The sequence below is a fragment of the Ictalurus punctatus genome, chromosome 3 (assembly GCF_001660625.3).
Source record: "Ictalurus punctatus breed USDA103 chromosome 3, Coco_2.0, whole genome shotgun sequence".
Classification (NCBI taxonomy): Eukaryota; Metazoa; Chordata; class Actinopteri; order Siluriformes; family Ictaluridae; genus Ictalurus; species Ictalurus punctatus.
The window spans coordinates 225,001-245,000 of record NC_030418.2 but is presented as its reverse complement, the minus strand read 5'-3'; the positions used below and the strand labels follow the sequence as shown (position 1 = coordinate 245,000).

At 47.5% G+C, this 20,000-nt stretch overlaps 5 protein-coding genes across 12 annotated transcripts in view; 3 read left to right on the top strand and 2 right to left on the bottom strand.

Annotated features, from left to right (window-relative positions):
• Positions 1–1,745, bottom strand: part of slc38a6 (solute carrier family 38 member 6) — an 8,299-nt gene extending 6,554 nt beyond the window's left edge. For 2 of the 3 annotated variants that reach the window (XM_017463532.3, XM_017463534.3), the window contains exon 1: positions 1,436–1,745. In XM_017463532.3, the coding sequence (XP_017319021.1) occupies positions 1,436–1,528 (93 nt within the window). In that variant the 5' untranslated portion in view covers positions 1,529–1,745. The remainder of the gene's footprint in view (positions 1–1,435) is intronic. The other variant, XM_017463533.3, reaches the window with a different exon arrangement.
• Positions 1,746–1,786: 41 nt separating this feature from the next.
• On the top strand, positions 1,787–5,474 carry trmt5 (tRNA methyltransferase 5). Its single transcript, XM_017463531.2, has 5 exons — positions 1,787–1,895; positions 3,355–3,956; positions 4,168–4,292; positions 4,497–5,184; positions 5,281–5,474. Exons 1-5 carry the CDS (start codon positions 1,888–1,890, stop codon positions 5,331–5,333), a joined length of 1,476 nt encoding a protein of 491 aa, XP_017319020.1. The 5' UTR covers positions 1,787–1,887; the 3' UTR covers positions 5,334–5,474.
• Positions 5,475–5,671: 197 nt separating this feature from the next.
• On the top strand, positions 5,672–12,735 carry pcnx4 (pecanex 4). Of its 2 annotated transcripts, XM_017463525.3 has the most exons (11): positions 5,672–5,881; positions 7,136–7,897; positions 8,180–8,362; positions 8,444–8,970; positions 9,259–9,359; positions 9,552–9,674; positions 9,785–10,145; positions 10,261–10,364; positions 10,485–11,578; positions 11,678–11,864; positions 12,001–12,735. In XM_017463525.3, the coding sequence occupies exons 1-11, from the start codon at positions 5,868–5,870 to the stop codon at positions 12,250–12,252; spliced, it is 3,708 nt and encodes a 1,235-aa protein (XP_017319014.1). In that variant the 5' UTR covers positions 5,672–5,867; the 3' UTR covers positions 12,253–12,735. The 2 variants fall into 2 exon arrangements, with proteins under 2 accessions (XP_017319014.1, XP_017319012.1); XM_017463523.3 differs by lacking the exon at positions 5,672–5,881 and having other exon boundaries at positions 5,901–7,897.
• Positions 12,736–12,942: 207 nt separating this feature from the next.
• Positions 12,943–16,201, bottom strand: dhrs7 (dehydrogenase/reductase (SDR family) member 7). Its single transcript, XM_017463537.3, has 7 exons — positions 15,869–16,201; positions 15,265–15,417; positions 14,975–15,081; positions 14,549–14,788; positions 14,342–14,464; positions 13,673–13,888; positions 12,943–13,576 (listed from the first exon to the last, which is right to left on the bottom strand). Exons 1-7 carry the CDS (start codon positions 15,996–15,998, stop codon positions 13,529–13,531), a joined length of 1,017 nt encoding a protein of 338 aa, XP_017319026.1. The 5' UTR covers positions 15,999–16,201; the 3' UTR covers positions 12,943–13,528.
• Positions 16,202–17,293: 1,092 nt separating this feature from the next.
• ppm1aa (protein phosphatase, Mg2+/Mn2+ dependent, 1Aa) overlaps positions 17,294–20,000 on the top strand; it is an 11,268-nt gene continuing 8,561 nt past the window's right edge. For 3 of the 5 annotated variants that reach the window (XM_053679223.1, XM_053679224.1, XM_053679225.1), the window contains exons 1-4: positions 17,294–17,606; positions 18,741–19,018; positions 19,100–19,435; positions 19,780–20,000. The exon at positions 19,780–20,000 is cut by the window's right edge and continues 58 nt beyond it. In XM_053679223.1, the coding sequence (XP_053535198.1) occupies positions 18,761–19,018; positions 19,100–19,435; positions 19,780–20,000 (815 nt within the window). In that variant the 5' untranslated portion in view covers positions 17,294–17,606; positions 18,741–18,760. The remainder of the gene's footprint in view (positions 17,607–18,740; positions 19,019–19,099; positions 19,436–19,779) is intronic. The other 2 variants (XM_053679226.1, XM_053679227.1) reach the window with 2 other exon arrangements.

Genomic DNA, 20,000 nt, shown 5'->3' with positions numbered 1-20,000 from the left:
TCCCCCAAATATCAATACTAATATTGAAATCATGAGTGTCGGATAATATCAATACCTATCCAATATTTATTTTAAAAAACTACTATACTTTAAAATGACTTATGATGAAGCAATTTCCATTCGTTACAGGATTACTTTCCTCCCCTGAAATCCGATCCACTATCTGTGTCGCTTGTATACAAATCATGCATATTATATTATATATTATATTATATATTATATTATATTATACACTTCCATACCATTGCATATTGTCTTGTATTATATGGCGCATTTTATTTTTCTTTTCTTTCCTTGGACTGCTGCTAAACTAAATTTTGTTACCTGTGTAATGACAATAAAAGACTTCTTGTCGTATCAGATCAGTACTGTCTCTTATTATTATTATTATTATTATTATTAATAGGAGTAGTCGTGTTAGCATTACAGTAAACAGAATTGCGAGACTGTATTTTTATCTCGGCCTCGTGCTAAAGAGGAACGCAGGACATTCTTCATTACACAAACACAGCAACTATTTGACCTGGTTGTCTTTTAGTATCACAGGGTTTTTAAAACAACTCATGATCACACCACACACACAGCAGACGAAACTGAGACGTCAGCATAAACGACTGCGGGAAAAAAAGGGCAAAGTGCACAAGACAGGCATGTGACTGCAGTGACCACGGAGCACTGAGTAAAACCTCCACGAATCATCCTCCTCAGAGAGAACTCACATATAAGGGCTGTACTGATCTGATCGACTGGCTCGAGAGATCTGATCCACGAGATCTGATGCTTTAAGATCCCTGGATCAGTTTCTGATCGCACACGTCGTCGTTCCTCACAGCACCACACCGAAGCTTTTATAAAAGAGCCTCTGGTTTACTGTGATACTCAGAGATCTGATATCAGGATCAAAAACACAACACGGACGGGGAAAAGGGTGAAAAACTCGGCGCATTCCTCTACATCTCGTCAGGATTCCCCTGCTGGGAAAAAAATAAACCCCCAATACAATCCCTTGTACAATTTGTAATGGTTTGAATGGGAATCGTATTGGTTTTAATGGACGCTGTAATGGTCCCTGTGGGTCTCTGCTGGTAATGTGTTGCCTTCTATTGGTGGCATGTTATGTCTAGTGGATACCATTACGGACCAATAATGGTAATGGTTTAAGCTGATGGTTTGTAATGGTATTTGTCGTGGAAACCATTAGAATTTCTCTGATGGTTTCTGTTGGTCCAGCAGGGTCATCTTTACACATTTTCCCTGTTTGTTTCCGCTCCTGGATATCACGACATGTAGTGTGTTTAGTGATATATACACACATTTGACATATCGCCCATTCCTAGTGTGTATACACATTTCTCCATGCATTTGTATACGTGTTATGCTGTTTGACAGTTATGTGGTGTGTGTGTGTGTGTGTGTGTGTGTGTGTGTGTGTAACCTGTTCCAGCAGTGCTGTTGTCTCATCTTCATCTCCACCAGGCTGATATCCACCTTCACTCTGTACCGTTGTGTTCTCTCTCTCTCTTTTCATTTTCTTACTTTCTTTTTCACTCCTCCGTCCACACACACACACACACACACACACACACACACACACACACACTTTCTCAGCGCCGGTTAGTTTCTATAAGCCTCTCATCGTTGAAACAAACTTCGCTTTTTGTAAAACGCAAACATATCTCCCGGTAAAGAATCCTTATTTCAGCTCCAGTGCACAAACTCACTCAGATAAGTGCATATTTCTGGTCATATGACCAAACGGAACGTTTACGCGTCGATTGTTGATGACGTAACATTCCCTGAAACAGGCGCTCTGCTAGGGAGAGGCGGAGCGAGGCGCCTAAAGATGACGTACAGGAAACAACTCCGCGCGCGTGTGTAGCTTGTGGAATGTTAAGGTAAGCAGTGAAGGATTACTGACTGCAGAATAAAACATTTTAGACGCTTAAGATACACTTTATTTCAGTTAAGCTGAGATATAATATTACGGACATTAAACCAGCGCGTGCATCTTTCACAACCCCGACCAAAGGAAACGTGGTGTAAATAATAAAGCAGTTAAAGGGCCTCGGTTTAGTTTAACACGTCTGTGTTTGTCTACAGTGTCTTTAAAACAACCACCACGTAATAAACCGGATTATATACAAATATAAACCGAAGTGTAGCTGATCCGGGACATTTCATACTCATACGGTTATTAGTTTTGCGTCTGAACTCAAACACATAATAAAGTAATGCAATAAAACGTACAGCTGCTTCCAGTCGTATGTACAGTATGTCCACACCACACAGCAATCACAGACATTTTATTTATGTATGTATTTATTTATTTATTTATGGGGTTAATTTGTCATTATTTCACAAATACATAGCAAATGTAAAATGTTACTAAATCTATTAAATGTGATTTATTTATTTATTTATTAATTTGTCTTTAATTTATTTATTCATTTTCATATGGTTCATTTGCATGTGATTCATTTGCATGTCATTCATTTACGTATGATTTATTTACATGTTATTCATATTCAAGTGATTCATTTTCATGTGATTCATTTACGTATGATTCCTTTTCATGTGATACATTTTCATGTGATTCCTTTACATGTGATTCATTTACTAATTTGCTTCTCTTTAAATCCCGTTTTAGACTGTGATATTACAAAGGTCTTTCCAGATTATTAAATGTGATTCATAAGATGAGATCATCTCATCTTTGTTCAAGGTCGTTGTTTGCCTTTTAAATCTTAGACGACGTACTCTAAAGAATCGTAAAACAGTACGAAGTTAAGGAAAGTTCATATTTGGTGTGATGATGTGACCGTTTGCTTTAAAGAGAAAAATGGCTGAGTCTCGGGAACAGCGTGTGCAGATTTAGAACGAAATGATCAGGAGCGTGTTTGTGTTTCTGCAGTAAAACCCAACAGACTTCATTCCGTACCTTCGTCCCAAGTGTATCGTGTCGCTTTGTTTACTGACATACAAACTTTTTTTTTTTGTAAAGAGATGTTCCGAAAGTGTACCGGCTCAGGAACGAAGAAGTTGTAAAATAAACATCTATAACTAAATTTATGCATTAAAAAAAAGGGAGGGGGGCTAAGATTTTTGCACAGCACCGTATATCACAATGTCAACATTATATCGTCACGTATGCTGTCCGTTTTAGCCTCGCAAGTCGGACATGACCAAAAAAGATTATAAAATTATAAATAAATAACTTGGTTACTCTTTAATATGTTTGAGTATAGTTCCACTGTTAAGAAATAAAAGACAAGAAGGTGAGAAATGAAGAACGAGTCATACGTTTAGTCGTTTTATTTGAGTTCAGATCCCTTGTGTGTGTGATTGTCACTACAGGAGCGTTCCCAGGCTGCTCGCGCTCGTTGATGTTGGAGTTCCTCGCCTCTTCTCCTTTCCCGTCACAGGATCTCGGAAACGTTTCTCAGTGTTGCGCGTGCAGTCGGTCATGACAGACCCTGACCTCGGTCTATACCGCCCTCCCGCTGCTGTGCGAGGTATGACCGTCCTGGAGCACGATGCTTTCACGCAGACGGTAGTGGTCCCTGCGATACGGATCCCTACCCGCGCCCTCAACCGCCTCGTCAAGAGCCTGAAGAAGGTGGCGCTGCAGAGGCCGGGTCTCAAACGGGTCGTAGACGACGATACCGACGGGGGGAACGAGACGACCGGAGAGCACCGGCTGCTCCTACTGGACCCTCAACGTGTCGAGTCGGCCGAGTCGTTCGGTCCAGAAGAAGCGGCGGCGCTGAAGGCGTTGGGGGTGGAGCCCGCAATCCGACACTACAGTCTCCAACTGACGTACGAGAACCTGAAGAGCGAGGAGGTGCTGCGCGCTGTGCTTCCTGAAGGACAGGACGTGACGTCAGGGTTCAGCCGAGTGGGACACATCGCGCACATGAACCTCAGAGACCACCAGCTGCCGTATAAAAACCTGATAGGTGAGAAAGGGGCGGGGCCGGTACATCCTGGGTCCGACAAATCAGCTGACAAACTTCTGCACTCAGCTGAAGCTAACATTAATACTAGGTGAAAGTTTGTTAGTGGAAAAGAAATTGTGGTTGTTGTGTAATAACTCCGCCCACATTTTCTAGCCTTATTTTGATTGGCTGCAATGTGATGATGTTGAGGTGGATTTGTTTTATCCCACAGGTCAGGTGATCATGGATAAGAACCCAGGCGTTACCTGTGTGGTGAACAAAACCAACACCATCGACTCGACCTACAGAAACTTCCAGATGGAAGTGTTAGCCGGAGAAAGCAACATGGTGGCGAAGGTGAGGAGGAAAGGAAGCGTTCGGAGAGCGTCACTGTGTTTCACGTGAGACGAGACTGCTGAGGCAGGCCACGCCGTGCCTCAATATTGTAGAGTATTTCTATATAATATAATATTTCTATAATTCCCTTGGTATTTGGTGTTACTGAAGCGTCTTGTTGCTAGCCTCGTAGTCATTAGCCTTCCGTTCTCTCACGCGCTGCAGGTGAAGGAGAACGGCGTGTCGTACGAGTTTGATTTCTCGCGCGTGTACTGGAACCCTCGTCTCGGCACCGAGCACGAGCGTGTCGTTTCTCTGCTCCGCCGAGGCGACTTGGTGTTTGACGTCTTCGCCGGAGTCGGGCCGTTCGCCGTGTTAGCGGCGCGCCGTGGCTGTTCAGTCTTCGCCAACGACCTCAACCCCGAGTCCTACAAGTGGCTTCAGCACAACGCCAAGCTCAACAAGGTGGAGTCCAAGCTCACGAGTTTTAACCTCGACGGCCGGGAGTTCATCCAAGGCCCGCTGCGAGAGCGTCTCCCCGATCTGATCAAGAGATCGGATTCTTCGTCCGCCGTCCACGTGATCATGAACCTGCCGGCGTTGGCGCTCGACTTCCTGGACGCGTTCAGAGGCTTGCTGAAGGGCGAGAAGGACCCGGGTCCTGATGGCGGCGTCCTGCCGAAGCTCCACGTCTACGGCTTCTCCAAAGAGGACGAGCCTGAGAGGGACGTGCTGGAGCGAGCCGAGCTCAGTTTAGGGACATCGCTGAAGGGACGGTGTGAAGTGCACATGGTGAGAAACGTGGCCCCCAACAAGGAGATGATGTGTGTGAGCTTCAGCATGCCGAGAGATGTGCTGTACGGAGCAGACGTGGTGGTGGTGGAGGAGGAGGAGGAGGAGGAGGAGGACGATGGTAGGTCTCTCTCTCTCTCTCTCTCTCTCTCTCACACACACACACACACCCCTATACGTAAACACTATAACCCTTTCCTCTCTCTCGTTGCTCCAGGTCGCTCAGAAGAACCGTCGCCAAAGAGGCCGAAACGCGTGGAGACGCAATAAAAAACTCCTCTTTATGGACAATCAGAATGTTTCTGTTTTATGATTTTGTTTTATATAAAATAAGTACAATCTCACAAAGATTGAATTATAATGTTTGAGCTTTCTGTTTAAATCTGTAAATAAAAGATTTAACACTGTTTACCTGCCATGTTCACACCCTGTTTTAACCTGATTAAGACTTTAGTTGTTTTTGTTGTTGTTTAAATCGAGATTACTTGCTCACTGTGTAACTAAGCAGTATAATCACTCAATCAATATTTTACTAAGAAGTATATTTTCACTTAATTTTATGAAACCATCAGTAATTCTGCGTCGGCTAATTAAAATCAGCAGTTGTAATTTCACACAAAAAATCAGCACATTCATACATACAAATAATATTTCTGTTTAAAGATAAAGAAATGGCCAAAAAAAACCCTTTAAACCAAAGATGGGCGGGGCCACTGCCAATCATTTCGCTTGATTGACAGTTCGTCCCGCTACAAGCCCCGCCCACAACGGTCTCTTAGCTGCAACAGCGGTAGGAAACAATGGATGCTTCAGCAAAGGTAACGGACAAAAAAGCTGACGCTAACGTCTCATGTTTAGATTTTTAAATGATTTTTCAGAGCCGTGTTTTGTTAACGGTGAAAAGAAAAAAACTGCAAATCAGCACATATGCGCTTTATTCGCAAATAAGCTAAGTAGCTAGGTTGTTTTGTACCGCACTGTTCGACTTGCGTTATTTTAACTCCTACCTGTTTTCCGACAATCCCGGCTGCCGGCACCAGGATTGGCAGTCGCGAAGCAGCCACGCGCAAGTGTGACCTTGCAGCCAATCGATATCAGGAGGCGGGACGGGACTAACCAATCTCAGCGCAGGAGGCGGGATTTTTTTTTGAATACGGGTAGGGGGGAAAAAAAACTAATTTTACGGGCTGTACCTAACTGGTTAGCGTCACCGATTTAAGGTTAAATATATAAATATATAGATATATATTAAATAATGTAGACATTTTCTAAATGTACTAAATGCTGCTTAGTGTAACGCTATTAATATGTTATAACAAATAATTGCACTTTCTGTACACCCCCTCTCCAAGCTTAGGTTAAACATACCGCTTTGTTGCCATAGATACAGCGTGAACGTTAGCGTTAGATTAGCATCTGATAATAAACAACTATTATGCGATTTGATTTGTTTATAGTTAGCTTTTCTTTCATCTTCATACTCAGAAAACATACCGTATATAAGCAAGACCCTTTTCACGTCTGTGCGTGTTTTTCTGTAGTATTAATCTGCACCGCACACAGAGCATGAAAACACTAAGTGTTCCAGATGTGCATGGTGTTTCTGTGAAGGCTTTCAGTCATCAGGGTCATAGTTAAAGCAAAACTGGAGTTTCAGAGCTGTTCGCACCGCTTTTGAAAATATTCTCGTTTTTAATGTTATAGTTCATCACTTCCGGTTAAACTGGTGAGTTTTTTGAGGACTCATCCTGTACTAGTGTTGTGTTCGTCCAATGAAATGCTCTCTAGTAGGTATATGTCCCGCCCAACGGCAGCTCATTGGCAATAAACGTGGTTAGTGGATGGGTTTTTTTTGGTGGAGAATAGACATTAGTTTGAGGGCGGAGATTGTGCAAGTCGGCGGTCATGTGACTTTTCATGATTCTGGCGTTTTAATCACAGCTTCAGAATGTCTCACGTCTGCATTGTCGTGCTGTTCCTCCCGATCCTAACTTGTTTATGACTCAGTTGGAGATTAACAGTGTTTTCGGCTCCACGATCCTCTGGTGTGTGTGTTCTCGTGTTTCTCTCAGTGAGCGGCGCTCGGTGATCGTAGTTACTAAAGAAGATGCCGGTGGGAATCTCAGCACTCTGGCGTTCATCATGGGCCCCGACGTGCCGCTGCTCAACGACTACAAGCAGGAGTTTTTCTGGAAGCGTTTCCCTCAGACGGTGCTGGGGGGTCCGAGACTCAAACTGGGCTACTGTGCCCCGCCATACGTCTACATCCACCAGGTGGCGCTGTTCTTCATGCCGTGGCTCCTTGGCGGCGTGGGGACTCTGTTCTTCCAGCTCAGGGTGATGGATGACGCTGGCGCCGGGATCGTATCCGGGGCGCTCATGCTGGCATTCGGCGCCGCGCTGCAGACCCTCTCCCAGTGGGTGGCGCGGAGAACCGGCGCCGTCCAGAGGCTAACGGTGGGACACAACGTCATGGCCGACGAGGAGGAAGTGGAGTTCACACAGTGCGCGGGACCCGAGACGGTGCGCTTCCTGGCCCCGGGTAAGCGCTTCCTGGCTAACGTGGTTCTCCACACGGCGCTGGCCGGGGCCATGTGCGGATTCGGGACGTGGTACCTCCTGCCCGATCGCCTGAGCGCCATTTTCGGGAACTACGTCGCCGTGGTCCCGGTGTTCGCGCTCAGCTGGGTCACGCTGTGCATCGCCGAATACTCGCTGATCGTCAACACGGCGCCGGAAACGGCCACCTTTCAGCCGCAGGACACGTACGAGATCACGGCGCTCACCAGGCCGCTGTACATCTTCGGCTTCGTCGCCGTGGATCTGGCGCTCAGGTACGCGTACGACGACTCCCACAATCCTCCCACGTTTCCATACTGCCGCTTTAATTTCATTTTAAACACGCATTAGGTAGCATTTGAGCTCCGGTGATTACAAGGTGGATTACATTAACAGAAGTATGAGTTGTTCCTGTCTATGTCGACATACTCAAAGCCACACCCACACAGCCCCGCCTCCAAACATTCACAGAGGTGCAGTGATTTCAGCTGTAACGCCATGTTTAGAGACTTAAGGATCCTGGATGAGATGTTCGTGTACCTGTGGTGTGTACTCAGGTGTGTAGGCGGGGGCGTGGCCGAGCTGCAGGTGGCCAGTCAGGTGATGCACGTGCTGTTCTTGGTGCTGCCGGTGCTGTGGGCGCTGGGAATGCTGCCTCCTCTCGACGCTCTCGTCTTATGGATCATGGAGCAGAGCCTCATACACACCCTGGGAGGATCAGCTATGGCCACCAACCGCAGGTACAGACACGCGCACACACACACACACACACACAGTACTTGAACACACCTTCACCTTAGAGTCTGTTGGTTCTCCACCAGGTTGGTGCTGATGTTCCTGTGCTCCGTGTGCGTTTCCATCTCCACCTTCTTCATCCCCTCATCTCTGGGCGTGGTCCTCTTCACCGTGGCGACGGGCTTCCTTCTCAGTCAGGACCTGACGCAGATCGCCACGCTGTTACGGTGCAGGAATCGCGACACACACCCTCACACGCGCACAAGCCTGGGCTGGTGGAGTGTCCCGCTCTCCGCCCTCGTCCTCACGGCGGCCACGACCGAAGCAGCTCTGCTGCACCGCCTCCGTCCCGCCGGGGGGAGCAACGTGACTGGGGGGGACGTCCAGGGGTCACGTGACACCGTGCCGGACCCTCAGGCTCTGATCGGCTGGGTCCTCATAGCTCTCGGTATCATTACACGCGTGTTACGAGAGGTTCAGGGTGCGTGTATGTTCGGGGGACTCGTCCTCAATCCCCTCTACCCCAAACGCCTTAGCAGCGTCCAGGCCTTCTTGAGCAGCAGCAAAGCATTGTGGGTCGCCGCACTGGTCCGCAGAGTGCTTATTAACCTGGGTGAGGAGAGTCTGGTGTTCACTCACATCTCGCGGTGTCTTAATAATTATTATTATTACTATTATTATTATTATTATTATTATTATTATTATTATTATTACTACTATTATTATTATTATGATGACGTTTATATATTTTGCTAATATCTTCAGGCAGCTGTATTTAAACTGTATTATTACTTTTTTTTTTTTTAGTCCATATCTCTTACTACACGTTTTTTTTTTTTTGTGTGTGTGTGTGTGTGTGTGTGTGTGTGTGTGTGTGTGTGTGTTTTCCTGGCTCTTTCAGTCTGTCCGTTAGCCATGGTTGGGTTTTTGGCCACCGATGCTTCCCTGCACGAGTCCCACACAGTGGCGTCGGCTGTCGGCTTCACGCGAGCCTTCAGAGCGGTACGTCCTCGATTGATGCTTTTACACTGAGTTCTGGATTCTGATTGGGCAGAAGGAATAAAACACTTGCTGGCATACTGTTATAGGAAAATAACCAACTTGGGGATGGTAACAGTAACTCAGCCACAGTAAGCTTCCTCACACCGTCGTGTGGCTCATTTCTCTGATCCCTGACCTCTGACCCTGTGTTAGGTGTGGCAGAGCAGTGAGGAGGCTCTCCTGCAGATGGTGGTGGTGGTGACGGTGAGACTGGCTGATGGAGGACGAGTCGCACAGCAGTGGCACGATCTGGGCACCGGAGTGCAGCTCATAGTGGTGAGTGTGTGTCAGAGTGTGTCTCCTCACCGCGATTACAAACCTCTGACCCCGTGTGTGTGCGCGTTTCTCTCTCTCTCTCTCTCTCTCGCTCTCTCGCTCTCTCTCAGGTGTCTCTGGTGTCTGATCGTCTCTCTCAGTTCCTGTTGAAGCTGAAGTTTGCTCTAACCGTGTTAATCACGTCGTGGACGGAGACGAAGCAGCGGCGTCAGTCGGCCGGCGCGCTGTTGGCGCTCAACGTGGCACTGTGCCCTCTGTTGGTTGCCGTGGTGATGCTGTCGGCGCTGCTCTCCGCTCCTCTCCTGCCGCTCTTCACGCTGCCCGTCTTCCTGGTCGGCTTCCCCAGGCCCCTGCGCTCGTGGCCAGGGACACCGGGCACCACCTGCCCCTGCCCCGACTCCATCTACTACCAGCAGCTCAGCACCAGGCTAGCCTCGGCACTAATGCACGCGTTCGCTAACGGAACGCTGGGTGAGCGTCACTGTGTTGGTTTAAAGAGCCAATCAGGCTTTACTTTCAGTCTTTTGTGTAATAGTTTAATCCAATTTCTCCTATCTTGTGTGTGTGTGTGTGTGTCCGAGCTCAGGTGCTTATTCTCCCGGTTCTCATTTCCTGGGCCGGTTCCAGGATCGAGTGGTGTGGATCAGCGTTCTGGAGAAAGGCTACGGTTACTGTACGGTCAACATCAAGGTAGGAGAACCTCAGCTTCCCGGTCGTCGCTCCGGAGCGCGAGATAAACCCTTTGATCTGTAATGAGTCGATGATGTGGCGATGTAACGCGCCGTGCTCAGGTTTCTTCTCGGTGCTCAGGGTTTGGAGCTGCAGGAGACGTCGTGCCACACGGTGGAAGCCCGGCGAGTCGACGAGGTCTTCGAGGCGGCGTTCGATCGTCTGGACCGTCCTGGACATTTCCGGCGCTTCCTGAACCCTCACTGGGGAAATACGCTCACGCCCTGTGCCCTCCTGCCCGTAACCGTCTACTCCGACGCCCGCAACGTCCTGACCGGCATCATCGACTCGCCCGATCACCTCCGCCAGCTCCGCTCCGACTTCCTGAAGACGCTGGTGTGGATCCTGCTGCATCACGCTGTCCAGAACAGGACCCGCCGAGTCAAGTCGCACTCGCTGCCGAGCTCCCAGCATGCTGTGCAGCCCGAGCCCACTTCACACGGCGCCAAGCCGGGCGTGGTCTCGCAGAGCCACTTCAACGACTCCTCCTCGTCTCCGCCGCCGAGGGGGCGGGGCAGCTTGTCGTCCTTGTCGGACTGGTCGGACGCGGACGATCTGTTCGGGCCGGTCCCGGTTCGGAAGCCGATCCGGAGGATGATGACGGCGATGCGAGCGGAGGAAGAACACGCGTCTCTTCCGGGCTCTGTGGAAATCCACAGCCTGTATGAAAACATGGCGCTCGCGTCTTTACCGACGCTGCGGCCTCTCGGACTCGGGGTCAGCCTCGACAAGGAAAAAGACGACGTCTCGCCTGTTAGCTCCGCCCCCTTCGACCACACCAACCCGCCGAACTTCTCCTCGCGACATTCCGAAACCCTCGCCCTTCCTGCATCCTGGTTCTCTGCCCCTTTCACCGCCTCCAATCTCCGCCCCCTCAGGCCCTCCTTCCCAGACGAATGGTTTGGTTTTTGCCTGGCGCAGCTGGCGATGGAGGGATTGTGGGAAGGAGGGGAGGACGAGCAGAGCGTGTGTCGTGCGCTGCAGGAGGATCGTGCGCTGATGGAGATGTACAGCCAGGTGGCGCTGTCGTGCGCGCTGGCGTTAGGAATGGACCTTTCAGTGCCGAGCGCCAGTTTCGTTTTTAGGGTTTACTGCGGAGACACAGCGTGGCACGAAGGACTCGACTGGCTCCGAGAAAATACCGAGCTGCATCAGCTCACCCTCAGGGCTTTCAGGTAACGTCACCTCCGTCTGTGTGTGTGTATGCACAGGTGTGTAAAACCTTGGTCGTGGTAGGATCTGAGTGTAAAGTGTGTGTGTGTGTGTGTGTGTAGGTACAGTGTGAAGCTGCTGATAGACCAGGCGTCTCTGGGGCCGGTGGAGAGTGAGGAGGAGCTTCACTCCACGCTGCACCATTATCATCAACACTGGTTCATCGGCATGGCGACGGAGCGAGGCTGGCACGATGGAGTTCTACAGGAGAAACCCTTCCTGTTCTCACTCGGCCATGATATCACCATGGTGATCACTCACTCACTCGCGCTCTCTCTCTCTCACACACACACACCCCTACCCCTATACCTTCTCTCTTACATTCTGGCTCTTTTCCCGTCCATCATTCTTTCTCTCACCCCGTCCCTGACCTTCTCCCGTGTAGGGTTCGTATACGGGCCGTGTGCTGTCGCTGCAGGAGTGTGTGTTCCAGCTCGGGGCGCTGTGTGAGGAGTGTGTGCGCGGTCAGTGGGCCAATCTGTCCTGGGAGCTGCTCTACGCCACCAACGACGACGAGGAGCGCTACAGCATTCAGGCTCACACACTCCTGCTGAGGAACCTGACGGTGCAGGCCGCCGAGCCACCGCTGGGTTACCCCATCTACTCCTGCAGCCCCACACACCTCACCTGCTTCTGACACACACACACACACACACACACACACACACAGAGCAGTGTGTGTGAACATATCAAAATCCAAATCTGTGTGTGGAACAATCATGATGTGATGCACAAGGACTTCAGGACACACCTGTAACTGATCGAATGCACGTTTCACACCCCACACACACACACACACACACACACACACACACACACACACACACACACACACAGACAGGAGTTTAAGCTAACAGACTGAACTGAGATTTTCAGAAGCTGGGGGAGGGTGTGTGTGTGTTTGTGATAGTGTGTAAATGCTGGACATCAACACACTAATGCACGTCTCAAAACACACACACACACACACACACACACACACACACACACACACACTGTTATTATTGTGGTTATGACATGCTGAAGGAGTGTTAAAGCTGTTTTAATGCTAACCCCGTCTGTTTTACACTCTTTCTGCAGGACTTTTCTACAGAGACTACAAAATAAACTGAATCAACAAGCTAGTGCACTTCTCTGAAGTCCCCTTGGGGAAAAAATGCTAAACATAAAATCAGCAAAATAATAATAAAACAATAAAAATAATAAACTCTGAAACACGTGATTAACTGCTGACATTTAAAACAGAACATAAACATTAACGCTTTTTTAAAAACAGCTTTTAGCGCCATCTAGTGGCCCACAGCGCATTTTATTTCTTTAATCAATCAACTGCTTAGTTGTTGGTTTATTTAATTATTTGTTCAATACAGCATCGTGTCCATGTGGATTTTCTACAGAACATTTTTTTAAATCATTACCGGTCATTTATATACAGTAGTGCATTGATAAATAATTAAATGTAAAAATTAAACATCCACTGATTTTATCAGCATATATATATACATATATATATATATCTCTCTCTCTGCATCAGTCAACCTCTGAATTTTAAAAATTGAAGGTTCATTCATTATTCACAGTAAACACACACATAAACAGTCTATGCACTGCCATGCTATAATAGCGTAGAAAGTTCTAGAATCACACGTATATGCTGCATTCCATTTACCTCAGAAGAGCTCGGGATGAGCAACAAGCGAGCCAGCTGTGATCTAAAGGTAATACGTGTATATATGGGATAAACTCAGCAAAAGGTAGGAAGTGAGGTTATGACCTCTAGTCGAATGCAGCAATAGAATCATATCCGTTTATATATTTATATACGTATAGACCTACAGCACTATATAAATAATACTATATATTACATACAGTACCATATTTAGCGCTTTATAATAGTTAATCAGTGCAGGTTTTCAGCTCGTCTTGGCCTTTGGCTTGGTAAAATACGCCGTGTCTGCGTCCTGGGAAAAAAAAGTTAACCACATTAACACATCTCTTAAATAATCAGGATGCAGGAATATTCGCGTACGATTTCTCAGAGCACGCCGTTTCCTCACCAGTCCAGCTTTGAAGTTCTGCACTCGTTTCCTGCCGAGCAGGTTGGTGATGTACCAGGCGAAGGTGGGCGTGTACTGCCACAAGTAGAAGAAGAGAAGAAACGGCTGCTGGCCGATCCACATCTCCTTCACGCGGTTAGACAGGCCGGCCACGATCAGATGCACGCAACGCTCAGTCGACATCTTATGGGACTGATCTCCTGCGTCAGACACCGGCTTCACCACACAGAGAGAGAGAGAGAGAGACGGGCAGAGTGAGAGAGAGACATGGGGGAGAGACTGAGAGCAAATGAGGGAGATGTGAGGCTCACATCTGCAATATGTGCATAAATTAGGGTGCATTTGATGTAAATGATATGTATATGCGGTAAATAGAGTGTGTTTCATGTAAATGAGGGGGGAATGGGCGTGTCTTATGTAAATGATGTGGCAATTGGGGCATGCCTCTTGTAAATGAGGGGGGGGGGGCGTGTTTACTGTAAATGTGATGTTTATGAGAAGAAATAGGGTGTGTTTGATGTAAATATGATGTTTATTAGGGAAAATAGAGGCAGAAATATGTGCTTCCATCATGTTGGGTATATGATGACATCAGACAGCACCACATTATTTTACTCTGTGTGTGTGTGTGTGTGTGTGTGTGTGTGTGTGTGTGTGTTGGTGCACTACCTTTCCGACTTGTTCAGTGAAGGCATTGTGGACGACTTGGGACACGACCGGCCCGGGGCAGATGGTACTGATGGTGATGTTTGGATAGTCTGTCAGCTCCGTCCTCAGGGAGTTAAAGAAACCCTTCAGAGGAGACAGAACTGGAAATAAATTTTAAAAACACCTTCTCGTTATTCCTCTGCGTGTATGCGTCTCTACCTCTCTCACCTGCAGTGCGTGTTTGCTGGCTGCGTATCCGGTGGACAGCGGCACCCCCACCAAGCCCACGATGCTGCTGACGGTTGCTATGATACCGTCGCCGCGTTGGATCATGTGCCGCAGGACGTGCTGCGTGACCGAGACGGTTCCCAAGTAGTTGAGCTCCATCAGACTGCCGTAAACATCGATGTCTGTGTCGACGCAGAGAGAGCGCTGACTCCGCCCACCGTTATTCACCAGCACGTCTATCTGCAACGTTAATGATAACGTTTACAACACAGCTTCAACAACGACAAAAAAATCTCACGTCACATGGTCGCGCCGAGAGACAGCCTGGAACATCCGGTTCCACCGACTCTCACCGTGTCCACAAAGAAGACAATTCTGACTTCAGTACATTAGAAATGATTATGATTTCAGCAGAAAGAGCGCCACCTTGCTGAAATGCTGCAGAACCGACTCGGTTTTCTCTCCGTGAGTCGATCGGTCCAACAAATCGAGTGGAAGGACGAGAATATCCTTCTCTTCTAAAGACGAGCGCTCTGAGGACGAAAACAGGAAATAACGATCGTGAATATGACGAGGTTGGAATTAAATAATGAATCTTTTCAAACTTTACGATCCCCAGTAAATACTCTTAAGCTGATTGGTCACAGGAAGGCACAAATAAACCTCCCGACACTGTGTGTGTGTGTGTGTGTGTGTGTGTGTGTGTGTGTGTTTACCCAAACAATTCCTCCTGACTCTGTGCAGCTCGTTCTCTCGGCGTGCAGACAGCACGAGTCGAGCTCCGACTGCAGCCAGCTGATAGGCCAGTTCCTCCCCGATCCCACTGGACGCTCCGGTGATCCACACCACCTTCTGACTCAGAGCCACCTCTACATCACACACACACATTTCAGTAATGAAAGTGGCGGCTCATATAGAAATGATGTTTGGGTTGTTGTTCCTTCATCCTCTGTAGCTTTAATGGTGTTAACAGTGTATTAGTTTTTACTCAACCCCCCCCCCCAATTCCATTCTCTCTCTCTCTCTCTCTCTCTCTCTCCCCTCACAAAGTGTGTAAATTAATTCACCAGAACCAAGGGCTGTTGCAGAACTCCACACACTGCAGTGTGATTCATGTCTCAACAGGAAGGATGTAGAAAAGTGTTTCGCAATGGCAGAGAGAAAACCTAACCTTAATATTCAAATTAACGCCTAAAATTCATTATTAACGAGCCTGTAAGGTTGTAAGAAGAACCCACAGATTCACAGGCTCTGTTATGAGAGACTGGCGGGTCTGTGAGGGTTTAGTCGAGGCTGAACAGGGTGTAGTGTGAGTATTACCTGGGCTTCTCCCCACAGCAGCCGCCCACAGCAGAGTGAAATCCGCGTCCGCGGTGATGAAGCGGATCAGCTGCAGAGTCACATAAACACACACACACAGCAATAACACGGAGCACACACACACCTCCATCTCATCTCCACGATCAGACGCCCGCTACAGTCCAATTAAACACTGTCCAAACCAACCACCGGCCATACGGAGCGCGTGCAAAGTTTACAACCTGATCCGGAAGTACGAACATTTCAAATCTCAGACTTCCGAAATTCAATCCTGCGATGTTTTTTCGCGTCTTAATATTCTGATTTTTAAAATAAAAACAATAATCGTGCTCTCGGAAAATTATGAAAAATGCATATCTAATGCAGCATTAAAACAAAAACAAAATAAAGGGAAAAAACACAAAAACGCCGAGGTCATGACGTCATCACTGTTGCCGGAAGTAAATGGAAAACAACAACCAGTATTTTTTTTGCCGATTTTGAAGGTAAAGTTTATATTAACACTTTATAAAATTCCAGTATAATAATAATAATAATAATAATAATAATAATAATAATAATAATAATAATAATAAACCGTACAGTATTTAATTGATATCCTCTGTAAATTTAATTCCTTTTCTTTAAGGAATGAAAGTTTATGCCACCACGTTACAGAAATGTCTGAAATAAGTTAGCAAAACATTTATTTCTGATTGTGTAGTTGTAATTGTATAATTGATAGTAATAAATAAAGTTTGTGCACCTCTGACCATGACACCTGTTATATAAAATACATGACAACACCCATATGTGCTTGTTGAACATCACATTCCACATTTATTCCCACTTTTATTGTTATAATGCGCTCCACTCTTCTGGGAAGGCTTTCCACTAGATTTGGGGGCATGGATGTGGGGATGTGTGTTCGTTCAGCTACAAGAGCATTAGTGAGGTTGAGGTCAGGTGCTGATGTTGATGTGAGGAGCTGATGTTGATGTGAGGAGGCTCCAGTTCCAGTTCATCCCGAAGGCTGAGGTCAGGGCTCTGTACAGGACACTCGAGTTCTTCCACCTTCTTCCAGTCTTCACACACCACGTCTTCATGGAGCTCGCTTTGTGCACAGGGTCATTGTCATGCTGGAACAGTGTTTGGGCCTCAATATTTACAGTACAAAAGCCATATAAACAGTATACACTAAATAAAATGACTCATTTTTTAGCATTATTTCACAAAAAATAATAGACGTATTGAGCCAATCCACTTTTTTAATGTCATGTGTTTATTACAGTTTTATCTTAAACAGATATTACAAATCACCTGCCAGACGATACAATCATTTAAGCTATAAGAAACACTATTCGGCCAAAATGAAGCGCAAGTAAGTGCCACATCCGGGTCCTGCTGCGTGATGACGTCACTGGCCTGACGCTTGCAGCTCGGCTGGTTGTACATCCGGGTCCTGGCGCTAGCCGTTGTTGGGTTGTTTACGCGCTGGAGGCCGGTGGCAGCGCAGCACCATATTTTAGTAAAAAATAACCAATAACAACGGTGTAGAATTCCATTCTGGTGTGTGAATAAAGTTTAACGATGCATAACCGGTTGATAAACGGCGGGGAGATCCGCTCTGTCACTGACTGAACACTTTAACGCAACACTTTTCTCCTGTCCGACACCGAGCCTGAGCTCAGCTCTTCATTCTGCTCTTTCTCCACATTTCTCTCATTTATCGCTGATTTTCACCCACTTTGGATTTTCGGTAAGTTTTACGATATATATACACATATATTTTTAGATTTTTGAGGATTTTGTGCGAGGTGTGTGAAGTTAGCTATCAATTAGCTAGCAGAAGCTAACAACTAGTGTCGTTAGGTTACTCATTTGATTATTATTGTTATTATTTTCTTCTGTTACTGGTGTACTTTACCCTGAGACCTCTTCTCGGCACACAGACCACTTTATTTCTGACACACCGTCCGATTTTGACACTTTACAATCTTCAAATCATTCCGTTTCCCCACCCGTATTCCGACAAACCCCGCCCCTTCCCGCTAGGATTGGATAAGAAAGCCTCGCTTACTCGCACGTACCGGCTTCCAGCCAATCCGGCGCGGGAGGCCGGGGCTCTATTGGCCACTCACAGCCGAGAAGGTGGGACTTGTCTGAATGCGGACGGGAGAAGAAAAAAACACACACCATTACGTAATGCGTTCATTTGAATCAAATGGGAATAAAAATACTACTAAAAGAGCATAAAAGGAAAGAAGCTTCATCACGTGGTTGGATTTGAGTCCGTTTTTCATCATCTTTAAAAAAAAAAAAATGAACGTAGTTTATGGAAATCAGACGCACACAGTCAACAACAACAAATACACATTTTAGGTATTGTTTACAGTAAACTGTACACACTGTAGGTGTGTGTGTGCGTGTGTGAGAGAGAAACTCTGGCTAAAGCTTGCTATTTTTAGTGCAGTGAAATGTGTGTGTGAACCAGAGATAATCTCTGCCATACAAGGACAACCAGCTGGGTGGGTGTGTGTGTGTACATAGATAAATAGATAAAGTGAATGGAGGGAGAGAATATTTAAGTAGATGGCAGAATAGGTAGAGAATTTGATAAATGACTGGACGGATAAATAAAGATGGATGGAGATGGACTGATGGAGGAATAAAGTGACGGTTGGGTATAAAATATGACCTGGTGGATAAACAGGCGCTGTAGGTGGATGGACGGATGGATGGACGGATGGACGGGCAGTTTAACAGTTCGGTGGAGTGATGGATAAATAATGACATGCAGATGTGTAGAATGATGTACGGATTAGACAAAGACAGATCGGATAGGTGGACACGTCCCCTACTGACGGTGATGTCACTACTCACCTTGCTCCAGGTGTGTGAGGCGCGAGAGAGATGGGTGCGTTCTTGGACAAGCCGAAGATGGAGAAGCAGAACGTTCATGGCGAGGGGAACGGGCTGCGCTACGGCGTGAGCAGCATGCAGGGCTGGCGCGTGGAGATGGAGGACGCTCACACGGCCGTCATCGGCCTCCCGCACGGCCTCGAGCCCTGGTCCTTCTTCGCCGTGTACGACGGCCACGCCGGCTCTCAGGTCGCCCGCTACTGCTGCGAACACCTGCTCGAGCACATCACCAGCAACCCCGACTTCCAGGTGAGCATCTCTCTCTCTCTCTCTCTCTCTCTCTCTCTCGCTCTCTCTCTCTCGACCAAAATGTAGATTTTTGTAAAACAGCTGTGGAATAAGGCGAGCGTGCGATATCTTAACGGCGTTCAGGGCAGCAGCGGAGGGGAGGAGGAGCCAAGCGTGGACCGCGTCACGTCGGGAATCAGGACCGGCTTCCTGCAGATCGACGAGCACATGCGGGAGATGTCTGAGCGGAACCGGAGTGGCTCGACGGCGGTGGGCGCCATGATCTCGCCGCGACGCATCTTCCTAATCAACTGCGGCGACTCTCGGGGGCTGCTGAGCCGCGCCGGCGCCGTGCACTTCTCCACACAGGACCACAAACCCAGCAACCCACTGGAGAAACAACGCATCCAGAACGCAGGGGGATCCGTCATGATCCAGGTGAGCGCTCGCTAATAAATAAACACGCACCAGACGCCGCTGACTTTGAGTCCGACGTCACGACGATTTGTTTAAGATCGAAATGCAGTAAATATTGACGTAACGATCTACACCAGCATGTTGCCCGTCGGGTGAAGACGTCGGATTTGCGTGTACGAGGGCGTATAATTCTGTGTGTGTGTGTTTTTATTATATTTCTTCATTTGGTGGGAAAAAGTCTTAATGTTGTAAATAAATATATTTATGCACCAAAACAATATCAAGCTGTACAAGGTCATGGTGTAATATAATTATATAAACAGTCACATTTGAAGCGATTTTCATTTCTTTATTTCCCGCTCCAGCGTGTGAACGGCTCTCTCGCCGTGTCCAGAGCTCTCGGAGATTTCGACTACAAGTGTGTGAGTGGAAAAGGCCCCACGGAGCAGCTGGTCTCCCCCGAGCCCGAGGTTTACGCCATCGATCGCTGCGAAGCCGAGGACGAGTTCATCGTCCTGGCCTGCGACGGCATCTGGGACGTGATGACCAACGAGGAGCTGTGTGACTTCGTACGCTCGAGACTGCA

Bases quoted from the DNA above. Each gene is read 5' to 3' on its own strand.
- trmt5 (XM_017463531.2), top strand. The intron at 4,293-4,496 runs GTGAGGAGGAAA...CACGCGCTGCAG, and splicing joins AAAGCAACATGGTGGCGAAG to GTGAAGGAGAACGGCGTGTC. The intron at 5,185-5,280 runs GTAGGTCTCTCT...TCGTTGCTCCAG, and splicing joins GGAGGAGGAGGAGGACGATG to GTCGCTCAGAAGAACCGTCG.
- pcnx4 (XM_017463523.3), top strand. From the start codon at position 7,062: ATGACTCAGTTGGAGATTAACAGTGTTTTCGGCTCCACGATCCTCTGG. The intron at 9,675-9,784 runs GTGAGTGTGTGT...GCTCTCTCTCAG, and splicing joins CCGGAGTGCAGCTCATAGTG to GTGTCTCTGGTGTCTGATCG. The intron at 11,865-12,000 runs GTGATCACTCAC...TCTCCCGTGTAG, and splicing joins TCGGCCATGATATCACCATG to GGTTCGTATACGGGCCGTGT.
- dhrs7 (XM_017463537.3), bottom strand. From the start codon at position 15,998: ATGGAGGTGTGTGTGTGCTCCGTGTTATTGCTGTGTGTGTGTGTTTAT. The intron at 14,789-14,974 runs GTGGCGCTCTTT...TTAACGTTGCAG, and splicing joins TTCTGCAGCATTTCAGCAAG to ATAGACGTGCTGGTGAATAA. The intron at 13,577-13,672 runs GTGAGGAAACGG...TTTTTTTCCCAG, and splicing joins AGAACTTCAAAGCTGGACTG to GACGCAGACACGGCGTATTT.